We start from the raw sequence: 23,789 nt of genomic DNA, 5'->3' as shown, positions 1-23,789 counted from the left end.
TCTGGTGTTTAATAAACGCGGGTCAACCGGAGTCAATGGTGCAGCTGTGTCCACGAACAGCAAACTATTACCTCGATTCATTATCAGTGACCTCTTTATGCACATCTCTCGTTTCGCGGGACGTTCTTTATACAGCCCGCCGTTAACTTTCCTTAATTGAAATATCATCTTTAGACCAATTCCGCCGCATAATTGCAGGCGCATTTAATCGGAATATATATTTTACGCGTTAACGATCCGAAGGTACGAAATAATTGCATTCCAATCTGATTTCTTTTCAGCTTGTCGCCCCCGAGCGGCTGATTGTGATCGTTATTTCGACAGAATGACAGTGATCTCTCGCGAGATCGTAGCCGCGGCCGGTGAACAGGCTTATACTTTCGCGCGCAGGCATTCTTAAAGGTTGATACGATAATGGTTAGACGCCCGTGTACGATAAATAAAAGTACACTCGTTGCAGCGCGAGATGACGAAGCGAACCGTGTGAGCAGAATCGTAGAATACACGGGGGGAGGGGGAGGGAAGAGGGGGAGAGAAGCGAGAACCCGAACAAAGGTAGAGAAATAGAATTTGTTAAAGCGCCATAAAGTGTTAAGGATTTATAAAGTCAAGGCTCGGACGAATAAAAACGCGTGGCTTCTTTTTTCGCGCGCGATCGGTGAACAATGTAAGGATCGCAAAAAACTTTGGGAGCAACGTATTACTTTTCCGGACGATCTTATCACGGAGACATTAAGGCGTGACTCGACGGCTTCGACAGCTTCGGCTGTGTTTATCGCGGCGTGCCGTAGATCGTGCTCGCCGGGCAATGATAATTTCGGGTTACGGCGTCGCGTCAAAGTCACTTCACCGCGAGACGGAATGAAAACATCGGTCAAACACGCGGCGGGAACGGTCAGTGTACCGGGATCGGCCGGATCGATAACAATAGCGTTAAGCCACGTGAATAACTTTGCAGTTTACGCCGATCTCTCGTCCTTCGGCCGCGGTGAAAGTCCGCAAGAATTTGCCCTCGATCGTGTTGCGAACTTCACATTGAGATCCTCCTGACATGTCACGATTCTCGCTCGAAAACCAGTAACGCTAGGTAACGAACACCTCACGCTGCCTTGGAACACGAGCGTGCCCGGCCGGAGTCACGGTTTTTTTTATTTTTTTTTTTATTTTTCTTATCGAAATAGAAAAAAGTGCTTGAAATTTGTAATTTACAGCCTAATCGACTAACCGAATCGTTCCGATATTTAAATGCTAACTGCTACTTTTATGGGTAAAAGACCTATTATACACGACCGGATATCGAGCCATCTTAATCATCCAGTTTTTTTTTTTTCTTCTTTCCTTTCTTTTTCTCCGATGTAAATTTAAACACGTTTGTTAGCATACTCGCTAAAGACCCGTGGAGATAATAACGAGTACCTCTCTCTCTCTTTCTCTTTTTCCCTCGCACGCAGAATACGTATAGTTTTGTCTCGGCCGCGGTAAGTTCCGCGAGTGGATGCAGCGAACGGTCGCTATCAGTCTTTTTCCTTTTTTCCGTAAAAAATTAATTGGATAGGATTCTCGCGGAGTGATTCGCTTCCTACTCGTTTTACAGCCCGCTCCCACGAAGGCACGAGCTAAGTCGGCGATGGTAAGCGTCATCGGCCTCTCGAAGCACGTACATCGGGCCGCCGCGTTTAATGCCAATGTTTCCGCATTCTGGAATCTTATTTCTGAACGGGGAATATTCGCTGTCTAGCCGGGGCAGTGGTAAAAATGTACTGCCGACTGCTCATGCCGTGTCAAATCCTCTCGTGAAACCGCGCGCGAACATCAGCCGGACGGCTGCGTCCGCGTCGAGGATTTTATAGTCCGCATATATACCCGGGCTCGCTATACGCGAGGTAGTCCGAGATTCGTTCGCGGGTATCGCCGATTTTATCGCGGATAGATATCGCAGATATAATAAATAATCGTGAAATTAATCGTCGCCGCGACGCGGGACTTCCGCGGTCTACAGTTTTATTTCTGCCCGATGAACCTAACGGCGAAGATATGACACGGGCCGTAAACGGCTTTTATCATCGCATTAGGAAGTAAAAGTTTTCGATCCTCGCCGCGATGAACCGAGCGGAGAACGGAATGTACCCGAAATTCCCGACCGACCTCTCACGGCTTTCGGTAAAAAGGTTTTAGGCATCGCGTTGGGCAACGGCTTTCGGCTTGTCCCCTCTTACGAAATGTGAGAATTAATTTGCGGCGCTCCGGGACGTTAAATGAAATCCCCCGCGATATGACACTTTTCACTTCTGCGCGATAGTGTCGGACGTTGAATGTAATAAATGGACATTAGGCCCGTGTCGGCGCGATGTAACGCGAGCCCGCGTCTTATTTAAGCACCTTTTGAGCACTCGCGACGGCGCGATATTGCCTTCGACGTATCACGGAAAAGGTAGAAAGGTACAAAGATGACGTAACGCGTGAATCGAAGCGCGAGTTTACCGAGGAAAACATTGGATTTCGCAACCAGGAATTGGCCGTATCGACCGTCCCTTCATTCGAGTTCGGACGGGCTATCTAATATATCCGCATGATTATTACGTCGAACGATATGAACAATTATTCCCGCGTAAGCGACTGCTAAATCAATTCGCCCACAGAAAAAATAAAATAGTAAAAAAAATTCGAATACGCGGAATAGTCACGAAACTCTCATTAATACGACTAATCGCTGCGAGATAACGATCTGACAAGTATTACGTGGCGAAACTTAAGTAACGTGTAAGGGAACACAAAATTGTTTCTGAATCTCTGCGGCTCGAGATAAATCCTCGCTCTTTTGTTCGAACGTATTAAATTACTTCGCCCAACTTGAGCCACGAAAGAGGCTGACTTTTTTTTTCGAAAGCGGTAAGTTACGTTAACGATGGGACAAAACGTGTACGCGGAAGACAGATAAAATTCGGTGAAACGTGCAACGGTGAGTTACAGCCCGTGGTGATTTTTTAAATCGTCTAACTCACGTTTCTTTAGATCGTATGAACTCTAACGAGTCGGGGAGAAAAAAACGTCACCTCGGTTCATTCTTGTAAATCAATTATTTACTCGCCGTAACAAGCGGATTTATTGCTAAATACATTGCCTCACGTCGGGCAATATATCATTTAGGATATTTAACGACGTGAATGTCTGTCGCGTGTCCCCTACACCGATTTATAAGACAAAAAGAGAGAGACCATCATTAGGTGGCATAAATATAACAATTAATAATCGCGTTACAAGGTTCTGCGCTTTCAGTACGTTGACGCAATACGAATGATTCGAATCACGGCACCAAGGACGAGCAAAGCGGCTTTTAGCGACGGCATTGATTTCGCGCCTGGCCTGCTTCCCTTTCTTTTCCGAAACAATATTCTCGCGAAGAAAGCTGCTCGCCGTTTATTGCGACAGACATAATACTCGCTTTCAGAAACCGCGTTCACGATGATATAAGGTACAACCCACCCTCACTGTTGTTATATTTGCAGCATCGGAATATAATGTACGTAAAATATACAGAACATGACTTACCGATCTGCTTGTGTTTCGGCGGAGTTGTTGATTTCTGCCGTTGGCTGTAACATAAAGAAAAAAAATTAATGTAGACATGCTAGTTAGTTCTTAAGTTTAACAAAAAAAAAAGTAAAAGTTTTTTTTTTATTTAATTAAAAAAATTGATATTTACCTAAGAGTTGCTCCGCCGATGCAGGATGCCCCCCGGGCCTGCTCCTCCTCTCAGGTGGCAGTGTCGAGTCATCCCTCCGCGAACAGGTCACTCGCGAACACCCCGACCCGTGATTTAATATCGCGACAATTACTCGACGATCACTCTCGCGCGTTCCATGGTTCGGTACTCGCGTTTAAAAGAGTCCGTGTGTCGAAAAACTACGCCCGGATACTCAGCGGATCTCGCGGGACGACCGACGAACCGACTGCGGTTCGTATGATCCTTAATCTCGGCGGTGACGACGCTTTCGTTGGCGACGGTCAACGCGGGTGCAACTGCGTCGATCTGTAACAGAAAGAGATATCAAGTTTGATCGTAGGTATCGTGCACGGATGGGTTTTCGTTAAACGGAAGTGAGAATTACTTTCGGTACGGCGACACGTGCTCGCTGCGCAGTGTGTAGGACGTGTGTGCTCGCGCGACCGCTGGAGAAGGACAGAGCGAGAGTGGGAGTGGTGGGGGTGTATACCTAGCGCGCGGCACGTAGGCTCGCGCTCGCTCGCGCTCGCTCTCACCCCGTCCCTCCCCGCCTCCCCCCGACCCTCCCGTGCCTATCTACTCGTTACTCTTTATTCTTTAAATTGATATACTCTCCCGTTTCTATCGACGAATCATTTAATCACCCACGAAATTATTACGCGATGTAACTCAGTGGCGTGGCAAAGTCGTCGGTTTATCTTAATGATGATTCAATCGCGTAGCGGTATACCCGACTCAGCGTATCTTTCTATAGTTTTATCTGGCGAACGAACGGTTTCGTTTCGTTGACACATTCCGCAAGATTAATCGACCCGCGTGGCCGTTCGGACGGCGTCCCATCCCGCGAACTGGTACACGAGGCACGGGATCCACGCATTCCGAGGGAGACCGTCGTGTCTTCTCCGTGCAGCTAATTTATGACACTTTTGTGCCCCCGTAGCTATCCCGCCGTTGTCCCGATGAGTTAGAAATAAATCTCGAACGCGCGCGAATCCGAAATATCGTAATCAGATGCGACGGCGCGTTCCGGACGGCATCCAGAGGCGGATCAAAGAAGAAATTAAACGCGAAGATCGGGAACGAAGAACGAAGTGACGCGTGAATACACGCGGATTTTTCGCCTACGGTATAATGCCCGCAAAGAATGCAATTCCGAGCAGCAGAAGTTAAAAGCGTGGCCGCGAAGGCACACTGAAAACGCGGGACTATCCCTTCCCTCGTGCACGAAAGCGGCTTGATATGTCGGCGTTAACCGCGGAAGCCGGCCTCGACGAGCAATGTCGCCCAGTCTTACGACAGCCTTCTTGTCAGTACGAACGAGAACTTGTGCCGTTGTTTCCTCTTTCATCCCGGCGATACATCAACGTTCTTCTGAGAATCGTTTCGCGCGCCGACCGGGCTCGGGCTTAGCGCAAAACGTACGATGAATTTCTTCCACGTGAAAGTTTGCCATAACCGCGAGCCGAGTTATGTACTCTTCGATGATTGAAATTAATTGCCTGCCAGTTTAATGCCCGCAAATTGGCTGTAAAACAGTGAAGCGACCCTCGCAAATTCTGGACGCTGCACAACCGTGTCTAATCAGGTACATTATTCGGCATATTTTGTCTGTTTTTTTTTTTTTTTTTTTTTTTTTTTTTTTTTTTTGACCGGTTACTTTCAACAATATCGGTAAACTGCGGAGTGCAGGTTTATCCCGAAGCCTTCATAAATTTATCTTTTAGTTCTGCTTTCTCTCGGTAATCTAAAATAATGCTACTTTGCATTGCCGCGAATTTACAATGCGCTTACTTCGCGGAATGACGAAATGAGATCTTAATTTTTTTTTTTTTTTTTCCTTATTATTTGCTCAACTGATTGGTTCACGAGTTTAAATATTTGCGGACGAAAGTGTGGCTTCTACACTTGCGATTATTTTTTATTTAACGGACTAAGTTAATGCACGGATCATTTTTTTTTTTTTTTTAGAGCGCGGTTATCAGAAATAAACTTTCTAACTATACGAGATGGATAACGCGTTTCATAATAAACTCGCTCGTGCGCGTGCAAAAATTCACGCGTAATCGAATGCATTTACGCACACGATGACACGCGTGGTGTCTCCAGATACCGGTACAAATATGGTGCGATCGTCCGGATGGTGCGTCGAAAACCATTAAACAGCGCGAAAGCTGCATCTGTTGCATACGATCGACGATTAGTTACGTCGTACCGCACCAGGAATGTTAATCAGGAGTTAGCGCGGCGCGCTTTATTAACCGTGAATTAAAGTTAGTCAGAGTTTCGCGGTACGGCGGCATACGTAAGCGTCCGGCAACGCGAACGGCGCGTGCACCGATGATTTGCAATTTATAAATAATTGGACGTTAAAAAAAAAAAAATGTTTTTATGCCTACGTATTTCAAGCGCTTCCACATAGGTGAAGAAAGTTTAAAATAAAGCTTGACATTTCGACGGCTATTACGAAGAGTCATTACACCGTAACTCGTTTAATTTAAATATTCCTGCTCGGGCTAGATAACTGATACGCGAGTATTTTATCAGTGGGCTTTGGAATGTGGAAATCCTTGAGGTCGTGCAATTTCCATGCGATTTATATGAACCGAATCTACGAATTGTGCGATAAGAAATTCGAAATAAAAAACGCAATCTCGACGCGAACTCCTCGAGGACGCGTGCCCGATTCATTGTAAAATGTGAAAGATCGCAAAATTGTCCGGCTGCTCGATTCGTCAGACGAAGAGCGTGAAAAATCGAAGATGATGTCATTTTTCAAACGTTAATACATTCACTGCGATGTATAATGTTGATATATGCGTGATGATTCATTCAAGTGGTTTGCTCGTTCGCTAACGGTGCAAATATTTTTTATCGGTGCACTTCCCATCCGAAAGAATTCTCAAAGCACAACATAATAGCACATATATTAAACGTAATAGTACATATATTACTAAAACAAAACTAAGAACGCTGAAATAAATTTTATAAAGTGCATGCACGCAAAACTTCTTAATAAATTGACTTTCGCGGTCATAAACAGCTGAGCTTCGAAATGGAATGAAACATCTTCGTTAATTAATTCTTACGAGAACTAATGCGAGCTCTTACTAATTGCAAGTAACGAGGGTAACGTTACTCGAGTTCCATCAACACAAATTATATACCTTGCCTTGAATCTGCCAGCTTATCAGAAAATGCAGCAGACTTTATCGTTAAAATATAATGATAACGGCAATTACATGCATTTTGGTTATCTGTTAAAAGAACTTATATAATAAAATCGTACCGTACGTTCTATTTGTTATCTTTGAGAATTTTTCAACGTCCAAAGTTTATGGTCTTAATAAAACATCGAGATATTCTAGTTACCGTGCAATTTCAGATTTAAAGACAGAAACTCTGCAATAAACAAAAAAACAAAAAAAAATTTAAACTCGCTCACCGATCTCGAGGATATATTCGGAAATGTTGTTTCAGACACGGTAAATGGTAAGATGGAGAACTGCGGAGGCGGCCAGCGCCTTCCCCCTGACGGGGACGAATTTCCAGCAGCGTACCAAGAATTTAGCAACAGTAGCAACCAGCCGCCGTACAGATATATCGCCGCGACAAGGACAACGACGATAACCGCGAATGGAGGAGGATTGTGCAACGAGAGCGAGCCGTTCCGTGCCGACGAGGATCTTAAAATGCTCACGAACGACAGCAACGTTGTCGGTTCGAGGAGCATTATTCTACCCGATAGCAAAATAACGTTCGCGGCCAGTGAAGACGTGAGGCAGGATATAAACAAAGCCGCATTGGCAAATATGGAGAGCGTCCGGTCCGAGATGGGCAAGGGTGCGTCAGCCAACGCAGACAATATAGGACGTCAGGACGCGAAGTCCACCGAGGCCGCTAACGAAGAGAAAAAATTATCTTATCGCACTTCGGAAGATATCGCGAAGAAAAACGCCTCTATCGTCGCGGCGAATTCTCTGTACTCCTGTCAGACGGCTAACAGCACTTTAACGACGAGCGAGAAAAAAATTGAGATCGCCGGATATTATCACGAGAGCGCGACGACGGTGGAAGAAGCGCCGAGCCATGTGGAAAAGGACACGTCTATTGATACCCCGCCACCTCTACCATTGACAGGTACTTATTACTTACCAACCTCTGCATTAGCTCTCTTCTCCGTCCTCGCCGTCATCTTTGTCGAATCCTCTCCGTCCTCTTTGTCGAATCCTCTTCGTCCTCTTTGTCGAATCCTCTTCGTCCTCTCTGTCGAATACTCTCCGTCCTCTTTGTCGAATCTTCTCCGTCCTCTTCATTCCTTTTCACCAAGAGGCAACGTTGACACATCTGAAACATATGATTAAATAAAATATTGCGTTTACATTTCGAGGTAATAATAGAAATTTTTTTTTTTTCTCTCCTCCCTTTTAAAATCACCTCTTAATTATCGCTCGCATTTATACGTTTATTTCTGTTTCATATACTTTATTCTTTTCCTAAAAATACCTTGTGCAATTTACAGGTCCGCCGAAAACCGAGCAAACGGTTTTGCACGCAAGAAACGTTCTTACGGTAGAATCTCCGCAGAGAAAGTTTTCTTTGAACGGCGAGCTCTGGAGACAAGACGACAAGTCCGAGCGATCTGTACGGGATAAAATCGCCATGTTTTCGTCACAGAGCAATCTCGACGCGCCCGTGTTTCCTAATGCCATAACAGCGGTAACAGCTACGAGCAACAGCAAACGTCTCTCCAAGTACAAGTCCTCCGAGGACGTTTGCTGCGACGACAAAGTCAACGGACAGAAGGATCGACCGTCTTTCTTTGCCGACAGAACGCAGAGTTCCTTCGACCTCACAGATTCGGCTAAAATCGTGACCGGTCACGACTCCGTGACGAAATACAGCCAGAGAACGCCTAGCTTGCCCCAAACACCTCAACCCGCTCTGTCGACTTCAACTACGCGGGCTCCAAAGTCGCTGCCGATCGTTCCACCAAAAACTACATCGCTGTCCAGCCTGTCGTACGACAAGAATTTCTTGAACACAACCCCGAAGAATTATTTCGCAAGCACCACCGAAACCAACAATTTGCAGAACGTCGTGTATTCAAGTCTCAACAAAACTGTAAACTCTTGTAATAATTCTGGTAATTCAATCAAAACGACGAGCGCGTCTTCGTTAACGCGAGCGACTAGTTTCTCGGGCCCGACACCCTTCACGCCAAATCGAGGCTCTCTAACAGCAGACTCTGTCAGTAACTCACAAATTTCGAGAACGAATTCCTTGGCGTCCACGTTTAGACGACCCGGAGAAGACACGAGAAGAAACAGTTTGAATCAGCTGATCGAGCAAAGACGGAAATCGATATCAAAATTACGCGGCCTGGTGATTCCAGAAAAAGATACCGTACCGATTGACCAGCCTATCGTCGATCTGCCAGAAATAAAATCACGAGATTCGATATTGTTGCATCAGGTAAAATAAAAAAATATGCATTAAAAATTTTTTTAATATGAATTCTGTCCGTATACTCTATATTCTTTATTTTTATTTTATAAAATGTGTCAGCTGTTATTTAAAATAATAAATTTTACACTAACATCTTTCCATTTTATACGTGCGGGAATTTAAAAAAAGAAATTTTTTTTAACATATTATATTTTTTTAGATACCAAAGGCGAACATTCAGGATAAATGGGAGTCTCAAAGTTCCTTAACGAGCAACTCTAGCACGGCAAGTCAGCCTTTGAAAGCGACAACGTCCTTCAAGATGCCAGCGCCTCAGATATATTCTAAATATTCCCCGGCTTTTAAAAGAAAGTCTCTCACGGTTTGCGGTGCTTCTGTGATGCCGAGCACCGCGATAAACGGCAGCAGTCCTATCAAAAGTTCTTCGTCAACTGCGTCTACGTATTCGGAGCCGCCGAAGAGCTTGGAGAGTATTTGCAGCCCAACGAGAAGCGACTACAGCTTCGAATTTGCTTCGACAACTAGCTCGCCGGACGGTTCGCGTACCAGACCGAGGACGATGCAGAGAAAAGCTCGCTTAGATTACGACGACTCCGATAACGACTCGGCTGTGAGCAGCTCTCAGAGTAGCATATCTCGCGGTTTCAGTCCGCCGATGTCTCCGGTGCCTTCAGAAAGGTCCACTATCTCGTCGGAGAGATCCTACGTCTCCACTGAATTGAATTGTCAACGTCAACCTTTGATCGCGGAGAGTTTAAGTAAAATTTCAGTCGCGCGAGATATCAGAGATCAAGACGTTGCGCCCGACAAAGATCAGTTCGCCTCGAGGATAGGTGTTCTGGGCGAGCGAATATATCTAGCGGAAAGATCATCTTCTAGCAGCAGCGGCTCCGATCCACGTTCGCCGCAGCCGAACGAGCTTGCGTCGAGAAGTTCGCAGATCCCTCAGAGGCAACTGAGGCGATCGAACAGCACCGACACTAATTGCAGCACATCCTCGACGCTCACGTCCGGATCTCAGGCCAGCGCCGAGTCGTTATCCCGAAGAGTATTGAAGCCGCAAAGCGTAGAGGCGATAAATCGGAAGAATATCCTAGCGAGTGCCCGATGCCGAAGTGGCAGGGATCTGAACGGATCACCGCTGATCCAGCGAAAGTTTTCAGACGACGAGGACGCTGTGAAAGGAGTCGTCGAGAACGGCGTTGTACATCAGATAAATAATAACTTGGCGAACGACGCCGCGAGCAAGGAGATTAAAATTGCCTATATAGAAGTCACGGATCCCTTTGCGAATGATGAAAGATTATATTCGAAGAAAGGAGAGAAACCTAAGCTGCCGCCTAAAATGAATTTTCCGCCGCCGGCTGTCAGACCGCCTAAATCTGAAATGCTAGAGCCGTCGAACGATCTTAAAATGTGGGTTCGAGCGGAGGTGAAAACTTTGGCGCGAACGATGGAGGAAAAATCAAAATATTTAATGAACAACAAAAGTCCATCTGATGCGTCACAAAATTTAGAAGCGAGGAATAATCGTGGAATCACATTTAACGAATCTGTCGTCGCAGCATCCAACGATGATTTATCTATGAAGCCTAGAACCGTAGCGAGCGATACGAAGCCACAAATCGAAGCGAATTTAACTCCTCGAAAAATAGAAGATCAAAATGATCTTTTGACGATTTTAACAACGAAGAGCCGTTCCAGGTCAGCCATACATGTAGACGAAGGTGCTTTCGGCAAGTCGAAAAGCCAGATGAGCCTGGAGGATATACTTGGCGCTAAGTCAGATTTGAAATTACTCCGCGCGCAGAATTCGGATGTGAAAATCGAAAGAAACGGCGCGATAACTAGCCCTCCGGTGAAATCTGCTTGGGAAACTTCCAAAGAAAATCGATACGGCAGAAGAGGCTCTACTTCAAACGAATCTTGGTCGGAAGACAAGCCCTTCGTCTCAAAGATACCAACCTTGGGGCGTGTTAAAGGTCAGCTCGACAGCGGTGACGAGATGTCCGAGAGCGTCGAAAGAATAAAAGTCGCAACGGCGTCAAAGATCCCGACGTCTCGCGGCCTGAATCGACGCAGCGCCAGCGTTACGGATATGAAGAAAGCCTTGGAAAAAAACGACACGAGTCCCGTGCACAGTCAACTGCAACAAAGTACCGGCGGTACGCACAATCGTTTTCCAAGTTTAGACAGCAGCGTGGACGAAAGCATCGGGACGGAAATCGACACCGACAGATGCTACGGCGAGCAATTCGGCAGCATTAGTTCACTGGCCAGCAGCACGAGTCTGATTTCGCAACAGGAACTAGCTCAGCTCGTCGAGGAGGCGAGCTTAGAGGAAGCACGCGGGGCACACGACGTCATCGTCGTCCTACTTCACAAAGAGAATCCGACCGGAAGCGTTGGCATCACCTTGGCCGGCGGTGCGGACTGCGAGGTAAAGGAGATCACGGTTCACCGTGTGCTGACACACTCTATCGCGGACAAAGACGGCCGGGTGCAGAGAGGCGACAGGATCCTTAGCATAAACGGCCGCAGCACGCGAGGTCTAACACACCGCGAGAGTATGGCGGTATTGAAACAACCGAGATCAGAGATCGTGCTGGTAGTGTCGAGGGTCAAGCTGGAGGAAGGTTGTAAGCTGAGGTCGCGAACGGCGAGTGTCGAAACCATCGTTGAAGGTACAAAACAAATATACACATTTCTCTTGTGAAAACTCTCATGTTTGCTTTTAACGATAACGGAATATGTTAACGAAAAAATCTTAAATCACGCAGGGTTAGAGACGAATGGAAACGTGGAGGACATAGCGTGGGGACCACCGTCGACCGTGGCGGTTTACAAGGACGGGGCCGGGTTGGGATTCAGCCTGGAGGGCGGCAGAGACAGTCCCCTCGGAGATAGACCTCTGATCATCAAGAAGATATTCACCGGTAAATTTGATGTCGACCTTCGTACGCTGAGAGACGGATATGGCATTTGTCGCGGCGATGGCGATTAGTGCATGACACTATCGTGATATGCGTTGATTGTTAAACGAAACCCATAGTTAATATACCGCGAAGCGCCGGCCGCCGAGGACCACCGAGAAATGAGAGAGAGAACAGCCCCACTACTACTCCCCCACCCCGGCTTCTTAATCACTACCCCTTGAGTGGGGGAGGCGGCTGACGCTTCGCGGTATATAAACTGAAATTCGTCCAAGGATCGACACACATTACGATAGTATCATGCGCTAGTCGTCGTCGCCGTGGCAAATGCCGTATCTGTTTCTCAGTGTACATAATGCACTTGCGGTCGTAAAATATATTTTTCGCGTTCGTCGTATAATGATAACAGTCGATACATTAAAGTAATAAAAGTGCGGTAATAGAGATATAAAATGTTATCTTTTACGACAGGAGGAGCTGCCGAGAAAACGGGTGCCTTGAAAGCCGGGGACCAACTGCTCGAAGTAAACGGCAACGACGTAACGCGAATGTCGAGGATAGAAGCGTGGTCTTTAATGAAAAAGCTACACAACGGTGAAGTGAATCTCCTAGTCAGGCATCCTGCCACCAAATCTTCGTAAAGAGTATGAAATCCCGATCGCAAACTGAACGTAGAAATGTGCCAAGCAAGCGACTGGATAATTTTTTTGATCAATGTTCGTTACGTTAGACGTTAATGGTTTAATGAGGTGTATTATCAATTTGTCGTGCTCGAGATTTTAGATACGAATTAATATTGTACACGAAGGACTTTTTAATATCGTGCTTGTGAATTCAAATATTCGTCGCTTAGTCAAAATCAAAAGGCTCAATTGTAAAAATAAATTATTTATTTATAGCTTTTGAATGAACCGCGAGTTCTCAGACGATTGTCGTTAAATAATTAAATATTTATCTAAAATATCTAAATTAATCATTTCAATAGACGATTCAAGCAATTGTTGATTAAATTAAAGAAAAAAAAATATATTGAAATTAGCAAGCTTAGGACTTGTTAATTTATCTTGTCTTCCGATCAAACGTAGCTTAAACTTGTGCATTAAAAGTAGCAATAAAACAATGCAGCGAACATGCTTCTCTAATATATGAATTTCGCCGTAAAAAAGAGACTGAACAGCTGCAAATTTCTAATTCGAATCTAAGTGCAATGTTACGAAGTGAAATTTTTATTATGTGAATTTCGACAAGAAGCAGTCTTCACAACGAAGTACATTTGAGAGTTTTGATTGTATGCCATACGCAAACGGATTGTTATACTACTGGAATGAAATCTAGGTAAGCATGTCGATTAATCACGTTTAATTAAGGCGACGCATCGTTGGTACGAGTTGCTCGTACGACGTTAATTCCACAGTGCCGGCCGTGCAGTAATAGTTCGAATTAAGAATTTGCGACAAGCAAACTAGCTGAGTAGATAGTTGTAATTGTGAGCCTGAATGTAGATCGCCTATTTCTAATCGATTTTTTTTTACCGTAGCTACTCGTCGCCTTATTATAGTGGTTCCTGTTACGTTAGGATACGACCGATAGAATATTTTCGTACGAAGCGATAGAATTGATCTGTTGTAGAGAGACGTGAGAGAAACTAAAGCGAGAGATCGTCTGTTTTCTAATTTTTAAAGCGGCTTCGATTAAATTGTAATTGTTTTAAATGGATCTTAATCAAAGTAATAACACAAAATAATTATTCGTGGAAACGGATTAAATCACTTTGGCGGTATAATATGAGTGGAAATAAATCTGTAATTAAACCGTTTAATTTCTTAATTAAGAAATTGCAAAGGCCATGTTGGCGCCATCTCTCGACGACTCGCGATGAACAATGATTTCGAATTTATTTCTGCGACACAAAAAAAACCGTCGATTGACTGAAATCTACGATCGTCTCTTGTGCCTGCTAATTATCGCGTCTTCCGCGATTTTCTAACTGCTTCCGTCGCGAAAGCCTTCGCGAGATCGCCACCGGTCGTCTCGATGAGACCAACGCACCGGCGTCTAAAACGATTCACCGCGCGAGCGTTCCCCGTACTCTTTGTGCGTGAATAAAACGCCGACGAGCGGTGCGCCGAGATGTTACCGGGAAGATCCTCGCGCCTAGCGTAATTAGATATCTCGTAAATTCTAATGAGGATATACCGGGACGGCAGGGGACAATCATTTCGGGCAAGAAAATTTCGCGGACGAAGGGGGAAAAAAATGGCCATCTTCAAAGGGCCGAGAACAATCGTCCTGACTTTTCAATATCGTTTTTCATCCATTATATCTTTGTTAGGAACAATAGAATAAACGACTTACCAATCTCGCTGCAAGGAACGATTGAAAGCATAACGGTAGGACCCTGGATGGCACTTGTAGCACTCTGATATGAAACACTTTACGAAACCGCGCGCGTATGCCCGCAACCTTCGCGAGGAACAGCAGGCAACTGACCGTTTACTGCGACGATTAGTGCGCAGTCGCGTCGGTACGGCGTGAAGTGTCTATCGATGAATAGACGAATATATCGACGGATTGATCCGACATTAAATCTACATTTCGCGACTTAGCGCGACATTTAATTTTAATTTGGAGATGGTCACATATTAAATCGAAGTTCCACCCGCTTTATCTGCGTCCACATGGCCGTAAATTTTTAACTTGGCATTAAAACGCGAATTGATCGATCGTTAATTCAATTATAAATTGCAAACAGAAATCACGATACGCCGAATGAAGGGAAAAGTGTCATACATAACTAATATAAAAAATATATATATATATCGGAATATATATTTAAATATGTAATACAAAGCGTTTCGGGTTTCGCATTTATTAAAATTATGTGCTGTGATATGTGTGAATGACACGAGTTAGCGTAAAACAAGCAATTATATTGATTGAGATATTAATCAATATTATAACGTATATTAATCCAATGTAAATTCGTTATGTAAAGCACTGAACTGTTCGTTTTCTTTTTATTGTTTAAATGTTACAAATGCTTTTTTAATGCGTATTTCCTATACAAAGCGTTGCAATTAGGGACACTTTATAATATAGCTTTTGTGAAACTTATAGCTTATCTCAATATAAAAGTTATTATTAAATTATAATCATATTAAAAAATTGTGCGTGTTTAAAAAAAAAGAAAAAAAAGAAAAAAAAAAAGAGGATAAAACAAAAGAAACCTTTCTAATTATATTTAAAAATATGTTCCCTTTGTTCGCTTAATATATTTATTAAACACTATAATTGTATATTGAAAATAACATTAAATTGTAAATAACAATGATTAATACCAATAAAATTTCTTTGGGACGCGATCATCATTAATACCCATTTCCTCCATGATATCCATCTCGAATGTTTTTAATGCCGGCTATAAATAAAAGATACAATTAATTTTTTTAAATAATCTTACAGCTAACAAAGAATACAGATAAACGCCAAATATTTTATGTCACCTACTTCGAAAGTTATTTTTTCCACTTCAGCTTTAGGTGTATCTTTATCGCGCTCTAGATATAATTTAGGCATCTTATAATCGATTGTTTCTTCACTCGAGACAGGGATAGGAATTATTCGACCAGTTCTAGAGGATACACGTACGCGCTGGCCATCTTCCAAGTATCTCCATTCTATTTTAGTTCCCTGCCTGAATTAATGTAATTATTAATGTATTATACAATGAAATATGAATACTAGGTGTTTATAAAATTAATTCGTTAGATACTCACATATCTGAAGGATCAACTAACTGTACTTGAGTAGTTACTAACAAAGGCTGTTCCTCCTGTACATACAATCCAGGAAACTTTTTGTTCTTCATAGTGCACGTTAGCTTTGTGTTCAATCCTTCAACAATTATCCAATTCCTTTCTTGATAAATGTCTCTTACAATTCCCTGTTTACCTTTATCCTTTCCTACTAAAATTTCTACCTATATCAAAAAATATAAATTTATATAATGTTCTTTTGTGTAAAATTCTTTATATAAAATTCTACTATAAAACGACATACCCTATCACCTCGGAAGAAGCTCCAATCTTTAATAGGTTCCACATGAACAACTGGTTTGTATGAGCCAGGTTTATTATCAAAATAAAAAGAATGTGTCCACGGACGATGTATAGAAAAATGAAATCGTTGTCTCTCTACTGTACGTGGCAAATAATTTGGCTTGCCACGGGGTGTTTTCCAATAAACCTTGTTATATTAATACATAATTAATATTAAAATAACTGATTAATTTTTCTCGAAGTAATTCCGTCAGTTGAATTAAACGTCGAGTAAATTAATTAAAAATAGCACTTTTAAATATAAGCAGTTTCTTTTTAATTAACAATATCCATACCTGTCTCATAGTTCGTTCTATGTACCTGTCCGGTAAATTTGCATACTTCTTTGACCATTCTCCGACACGTTTTAATAAGGTGGACGTTAATCTCATATCTGCTCTCTCAAATTATAATAAAATTATTTGTTATCCTTAAATCCTTGTATTGTGGAATTTTCACGTTATTTAGAAAACTATAGCCTTCGTATTTAATTTTGTTAACGCACGAAATAAGTGCATCTAAGTAATCCGCTTTTAAGGTTAACTTTCACGTAACGTTGAACCATTGAACATCGAATGTCGAATGATTCTAACGATCTCGATGGTAATAGAAATGGTAAAACAGATATTTCATAATTTTATAACAGTTTATTGCTTATAAAATTAACAATTATTTATTCGTACAAAATATAATACATAAACTATCACATATGTATATATTTTTTTTTTATATGAAATAAAAGAAAAAAAAAATGAAACATTTTAACAGTAAAATCGCAATCAGATACGGAAGCATGCTTTGTTGAATTAAATAATTTTGTACGTAAGAGAAATATATGAAATGCAAAATATGTTCTTTTTAGTCAAACTCATTGCACTGATAAAGTTTTATCCGTCTTCCTCCGCATTAAAAAAAAAATTAATTCCAAATGTGGCCAATTCAACTAAAAAGAACCTATTATTACAAAAATGATAAAATTATCCATTTAAAACAATTAGAATTTTAAAACCTAACTTATTAATTGAAGATACTTTCAATTTAATAAATAATTTAGGCATATATTATGTTTAAATTAAGGCACTAAATTCCTTGCCCCATATTAAGTGTATTGAATATACTTCTCATTTTTAATATGAGACAAAGAGTATGCCTGATATCATAAAAATTTTTATCACATTTTACTTAACTTATAACTCTTCCATTTTGCTGATTATAGACTTATAACTATTTTTTAAATTAACTTTTTTATCTATTATCAGTTAATAACGTCGCGTTACATTTTTCTGCAGCAAGACAATGGCACTGCGCGATTACTTGACCAATTGAGGAAAAAATCAGCAATCTCGGTAATGCATTGAATCATAGCAACACAATCACCCTCAGCTGAATGCTTGTCTTTGATGTCAGAGTTAAACATACTTTGATAAATGGTTTCGAGTTTGAAGTTAGGTGGTTTGTTATTTACATAATTCAATTTCCTCTTTCCGTTATACTTCTTGATTGGTCGCTTCGCAAAGATGTTGTCCAGTTTTATTATTTGCTTCTCAGGGGTTTTTTCATTAGTCTCTTGCATTGAATTCTTTGATGACAGGATTTCAACCTCGTTATCATACTCTATTTTTTCATTGTTTGTAACTTCAATACATTTATTGTTACAGGGAGATATTGCAGATGTTGTTGCAACAACTCTAAGTTTTTTTTCCTTTGTAGTTGCATCTATATCTAGTGTAGAGAGTACATCATTGTACTCGTCGTTTAACAAATCTGGGACTATTTCTGGTTCTTTAGAAGAACCTGGATCGTTCCTTGGTTGTGAATAAAAATCTCGAAACATCTTCCATGTATCAATGCAAAGAATTTTGTCATCAAGAAACTTTAATGGAAAAAAATTATCAAATAAAATTATCAAATAAAATTATCAAATAAAATTAAGAGTTATAGAAGAATAATTACTATGTCAATCAATTACCTTATCCAAATGTTCAAGTTCTGCCAAAAATATTGGGAAATCAAACTTGTCACCATTGTGTGCAGCAAAACATATAGGTGGTGTAAGACGTTGTAAAAAGTACATTATTAGCATATAAAGTTCATTCTCAAAAGGTTGCAATTGCTGTACATCTTCATTATACAGTTCTACAAAATCATAAAATTATTGTAATTGATAATTCTTACTCTATTTTTCTTAATTTCATATAACTTACTTGTTATTTGCTCTACATTAGGTGGTATAATTCTGTTAGGATTAATTGGAACCACCAACTTGTGCAAGATTCTTGGTGGAAAACCTTTGCATATTGACTCTCTAGAGACAGCAACTAAAGCCACCTCTGTAATTTTTGGCATAGAAGATTTTTCAATTAGACCAGTTGTTTCCAGATCCAAGAATACAAATGTTTGGATTTCCATTTTTTCGTCAATTTCCTTGGTCACAGGTCATAAACTCTTTTATATTATATCTTTTTTTTCAGATTTTTCCTTGTAACGGCATCCTAAAATTCAATTTTTTTTTCACGTAACGGCATTCTCTGTGTATATTAAACTAACATAACAAACTCACCAATGTATATTATATTTTTCATGCGGCAGTGTAGTGTTGTATCATTCACAAAGTAGTTTTAAACGCTTCTAATATAATTCTAACCGTCCTGCAACTTCAACAACCTCCTGGAAACTAATCCAAGTAGAGCTTACTTCTCTTTTTTTCTTTTGTAGCATTATTCCGATAAGCATGCAATTGTTTTTCAACACTGCTCATGCTGGTTGATATCACAGATATCTACGAATTCCTTGCGAGACTTCTTGACAATTAATTGCGGTTGCTCTCGCTACGTGACGCGGCGGTAGCGACCGTAGCGACATACGGATACGGAATTACGGATGCCATTCCATCATCTCATGAAAATCAGGGCACGTTGACGTCGGTGCCCGGTGATCGGTGTGCGTCGGTGACACGTTCCTCGGTGGACTCGGTGGAGTCGGGGGTTCGGAGTGGTCCGACAGGTTATACGTCGCTATCACCAGCGATGTTCTCGTGATTGTTTTCGCCCTAACGGGACGATAATTCGCACATTCTCATGTTCACGCGAATCGTCGTGATTACGTGATCACCATGATGATCTTCGTAGCTCAATTTGTTCCATTATTTTTCTTCCTGCTGAACGCTCGAGCGGGTCCCTTACCGGATCTGCCAAAATTGTTGGTCGTCTCTTATGACGCCTTCAGGTATGAGACCATTTGTGGTAACGAACGTGATAACAGTTTTGCTGGTATCTATTGAAATTAGATTAGACATAAGTGTGAAAGTTATTTTACTAATGAGATAATTATGTAAGACATCTCCATATGCTTCTGATAAACTATTGTATTATTGAATATAGATTTACTTAGACATAAGAGATCTGGCTTATCTGTTAATATTACATTTTTATAGCATTTGTTGTTACAATATTACAAAAGAATTTGTTATTTTTTGTGAATATTTAAATAATATTGGACAGCAGTTTTTTCTCATATTTTATAATTATTTGGTTTGTTTCTAAGCTTTATTTATTTTATTATATTATTCATTAAAGTGTAAAGGAATTTATATGAAATAAAATATCAAGTTTTAATTAATATATTTTTTTTAATTATAGATATGACTACTTTGAAAGAAATGTTACACCATTCTTGAATCACTTAAAGATGGAAGGCACTTACACTGACTACATGATGAACATTTATGTTACCAAGACTTTCCCTAATCATCACACAATGGCAACAGGATTTTATGCAGAATCACATGGAGTTATAGATAATGAATTTTTTGATTCTAGCAAAAATAATATAACTAAATATTCATATGAACTGTATCATTACAACAAGAATATTCTACCTATTTGGGTATGTAAAACATTAATTATATTTTGTATGTAGTTAAATTTGTGTTTTACTGTTTACAAATGTACTATTTAATGGTTTTAGACAATTAATGAAAAAAATGGTGGAAGGAGTGGTACAATGATGTGGCCAGGTTCTGCTTTTGAGTATCAAGGAATCTCACCTACTTTCGCACAAGTTTGTATTGAATTAATATATTGAATAATGTATTAAAATTCTGAGAATTTGATATATGTATTGATAAAATATTACAGGCTTTTAATGATACAATTTCATGGGAGAAACGAGTAGACGATTTATTATCATGGTTTGTACATCCAACGAATCCAATAAACTTGGGAATATTGTATATTGAAGACCCAGATTACCATGGTCATGTCATAGGAATAAATAGTCCTGAATTTAATGAAATTCTTAAAAAATTGGATAATATTACCAGATATATGCACCATAAAATTGATTATTATGGTTTAACCAAAGATCTCAATGTGATTCATTTAAGTGATCATGGAATGGCATCTGTCACAATGGAAAGAATAATCAATTTAACAAATTATATTAATGCTACTGATTACATCTTTGTAGGAACCTCTCCTGGATTACATATCTTTCCACATCCTGGTAAGGCCGTGTTGCTGTACAATTTGTACAGAATTGTTATTTTTATCACTATGTTAAAATAATTTTATTTTTAGGAAAAGAAAAAATTATTTATGAGAAATTAAAATCTGCCGCAGAACAAACGAAAACATTTAAAGTATATAGGAGGGAAGATATTCCGAAAAAGTATAATTATGGTAATAATACTCGTGTAGGACCCATTTTTGTTATAGCTGAAGTTGGATACGCATTTCAAAATCTTTATGATACTATAGATCTTTATAAACAAAAATTTAACATCACAGGTAATTTTATACAATTCACGTACTTTATTGTTTGTACATACATTATAGTATATACGTATTTCTTTCGATTTTCTCATTTAGTTAACGATCAGACGGAGTTTGGACTGCATGGTTATAACAATGAAGCTAAAGAAATGCATCCATTCTTTTTTGCAAATGGACCTGCTTTTAAGCCAAGATGTAAATTAGAACCATTTAACAATACCGATCTATTTCCTTTATTTTGTGAAATACTTAATTTAAGGTGCCCTATGGTTAATGGCACTTTATCGAACATAGCAAAGTGCCTTAGGACACAATCGAAAGATATATCATCAATATCTACGACTAAAATGTTCAGTACGTATTTCTTTTAATAATTTTAATTTAATAAATTAATAATTATTTTTTAAATATATATAGATTTTAATAATATTCTTACTTAGTTGCAGTTATCATAACTACCGTGTTAATAGGAATTTCAGTATTAGCGACAATAATTTATAGAACAAAACGAAGATCAGTATTCAATTATAGGTAAATAACAAATAAATAATACATTTTAATGCGTCAATTTTCTTAATTTTCTTTTTTGCAGTATTAATTAATTTTAATAACAAAATTATTTTAACTTTTCAGAGAATCATATTATACCCTGAGTAAATAAAATATACTTGATAATACACATGACATAATAATAGACATGAAATGTACATTTTACTTAGGTTTTAAATAATGAATTAATTTAATATGACAGGTAATTATTATTTGAAATAGATGTACATTATTATATTTTTACCAATGAATAGAACAAACGCATTTTTTAATTTCCTTTGGTCTCTTCCATGTTGTAAGAAAACAATATAGGCGTTTAATAAATTTATTTAATGTTGATATCGTGAAATAATTAAGAAAAATTTTATCAAATTAAAACTATTATACGAAAATTTATTTCTTGTTTCAATGAATGCGTAATTAATATAAAAAAAATGTATACTTTTGAATTATTTTTATTCTTCAGCGTGCCGTTCATCCTATATCTTCTAAATGTTGCGAAAAGGAAACCTTCGGTTTGATTTGCGTCAAGGAAACAATTTTTTAATTTTCTTTTCCATTTATTATCCGATCTAATGACTCGTGTTGTCGAATGGATTTATCGCAGAATCGATCTCGAGCAGGACGCGTAATGGAGGTAATTTGCATTAAGTTATTCCATGTGAAAGCTTTTACAATCTTATTTGCAAGATCTATTGACAAGTGCAGCAAGATGTCATTACGCATTTAAAGTTATAGTTTTGTAAAGATATAAATTATAGAGAATAGTTTAATAATATATTCCATTTGTAGAATTGCATTAGATTGATTAGATAATTCAATGCTTTCAACAATCAATAGCATTCTACTAACATTACTGTTAGATTAGTCGAGTGTTTTAATAACGAAAATATTGAAGACATTTTACAATTAAAATATTATGTATATAAATATAATTCAATAGAATTTATATTAGGCATTATCTTTATTACGTTATATAGGCCTACGTATATTAATTTACAATTGCACTTAGGGAATTGGAATATACTGCAAAATTTGCACATGCACAAATATTGCCTGACTATAGAACGTTCCCTGTTGAATAAAATTAATTACACATGCGGAACAATGCAGTCATATCGATTGGAATTATGTATGAAACATGTAGATAATGCCTGAGGCTCTGTTTGGTTCACTTATTTCGTACTAAAGCGACTGTGAACAATCGTTATTAATGCGGATGTGACGGAATTAATAGGTAAAGAAGGATGTATTTCGCATTTCAATTTTACTTTTTATTTTATTTTTTAATTATAAACCTTATGTTATGTCATTAAATAAAACTTAACTCTTATGTAAGACGAAAAGAAAGTATGATAGCGATTCGCGATTATTGCAATGTCGCATGTTATTCAATATTCTGTCAAATGTCAAAACTAACAATACGAGTTCCCTTGGTTTTTTCCTTTTAAGCCTGTGATCTAAAATGCAAGGAAACGGATAGTTTTTATAAGATCTCAATCATATGGTATTGTAATAAATCGCTTGCGTGACAGCGTGAAGTAAAAATAAAGTAATTTAATTATGTCGACAAAAAGCAGCATATGTAACTGTGCAGCCTTAGGATATTTTTATCTCGCTGCAAAGAGTGAAAACGATATACTAATTACAATTAATAATAACAAGTAATTACGAATTAAAATAGTATATGAATAGTAAATCCTCTACGTCGCTTCTCACGCCTGTTTGATCGTTTCTTTGCGAATTCGTTGGTATCACACTATAAAAGAAGAAAAAAAAAAAAGAAGCAGCAATTGTGTATTAATTACCTGCCTAAGTACGGGCATTACAATCGTGCGATAAACATGCAGTGTATGATTTCTAAAAAGACACTTCAACAATTATGCAGATAAGATTGTTTAGAATTTTCTTATGTAGCTTTTGGGATTATCATCGAGGACGTAAATGGAAAATTTTTTACGTTACTCAAAATGCATGCAGTGTAACGAATTTACACGTGTCCGAAAGTTCAAGTGTCCAAGTATTTGTAGACGTCTTGTAAATAATAAACGTGCCGCTTGAAAATGTTATAAAAAAAAAAAATTGTACGAAATAAAAACCGCGTCGACCGCGATTCGGTCAGATAAATTGATTTAACGTTTAAAACGGCGAGAGCCTTGCGAACGTCGTATCACTGTGATTCACTGGGTCAGTTACTTCGTATTTTCCGACGCAAACGGAAGTAACATTTCTCTGAATAATGTATGCA

At 39.5% G+C, this 23,789-nt stretch overlaps 4 protein-coding genes across 4 annotated transcripts in view; 2 read left to right on the top strand and 2 right to left on the bottom strand.

Annotated features, from left to right (window-relative positions):
• Positions 1 to 14,946, top strand: part of Bbg (big bang) — a 37,526-nt gene extending 22,580 nt beyond the window's left edge. Inside the window, exons 6-10 of the mRNA XM_070671367.1 lie at positions 7,202 to 7,861; positions 8,244 to 9,196; positions 9,390 to 11,874; positions 11,971 to 12,126; positions 12,595 to 14,946. Of these exons, the coding sequence (XP_070527468.1) occupies positions 7,202 to 7,861; positions 8,244 to 9,196; positions 9,390 to 11,874; positions 11,971 to 12,126; positions 12,595 to 12,764 (4,424 nt within the window). The 3' untranslated portion in view covers positions 12,765 to 14,946. The remainder of the gene's footprint in view (positions 1 to 7,201; positions 7,862 to 8,243; positions 9,197 to 9,389; positions 11,875 to 11,970; positions 12,127 to 12,594) is intronic.
• A 429-nt stretch (positions 14,947 to 15,375) lies between these two features.
• Mrpl24 (mitochondrial ribosomal protein L24) lies at positions 15,376 to 16,808 on the bottom strand. The gene is made up of 5 exons (XM_070671395.1): positions 16,517 to 16,808; positions 16,183 to 16,368; positions 15,900 to 16,102; positions 15,631 to 15,817; positions 15,376 to 15,541 (listed from the first exon to the last, which is right to left on the bottom strand). The coding sequence occupies exons 1-5, from the start codon at positions 16,610 to 16,612 to the stop codon at positions 15,455 to 15,457; spliced, it is 759 nt and encodes a 252-aa protein (XP_070527496.1). The 5' UTR covers positions 16,613 to 16,808; the 3' UTR covers positions 15,376 to 15,454.
• A 237-nt stretch (positions 16,809 to 17,045) lies between these two features.
• Positions 17,046 to 19,001, bottom strand: LOC139111248 (uncharacterized). Its single transcript, XM_070671393.1, has 4 exons — positions 18,781 to 19,001; positions 18,425 to 18,712; positions 18,190 to 18,356; positions 17,046 to 18,093 (listed from the first exon to the last, which is right to left on the bottom strand). Exons 2-4 carry the CDS (start codon positions 18,627 to 18,629, stop codon positions 17,494 to 17,496), a joined length of 972 nt encoding a protein of 323 aa, XP_070527494.1. The 5' UTR covers positions 18,630 to 18,712; positions 18,781 to 19,001; the 3' UTR covers positions 17,046 to 17,493.
• Positions 19,002 to 19,096: 95 nt separating this feature from the next.
• On the top strand, positions 19,097 to 21,990 carry LOC139111246 (ectonucleotide pyrophosphatase/phosphodiesterase family member 5). Its single transcript, XM_070671390.1, has 8 exons — positions 19,097 to 19,445; positions 19,859 to 20,105; positions 20,187 to 20,279; positions 20,357 to 20,723; positions 20,798 to 21,007; positions 21,089 to 21,346; positions 21,433 to 21,523; positions 21,626 to 21,990. The coding sequence occupies exons 1-8, from the start codon at positions 19,333 to 19,335 to the stop codon at positions 21,651 to 21,653; spliced, it is 1,407 nt and encodes a 468-aa protein (XP_070527491.1). The 5' UTR covers positions 19,097 to 19,332; the 3' UTR covers positions 21,654 to 21,990.
• Positions 21,991 to 23,789: the final 1,799 nt, after the last annotated feature.

Source organism: Cardiocondyla obscurior, linkage group LG23 (assembly GCF_019399895.1).
Source record: "Cardiocondyla obscurior isolate alpha-2009 linkage group LG23, Cobs3.1, whole genome shotgun sequence".
NCBI lineage: Eukaryota > Metazoa > Arthropoda > Insecta > Hymenoptera > Formicidae > Cardiocondyla > Cardiocondyla obscurior.
Note: the sequence above shows the minus strand (reverse complement) of the source record. Positions and strands in the feature narration are given on the sequence as shown.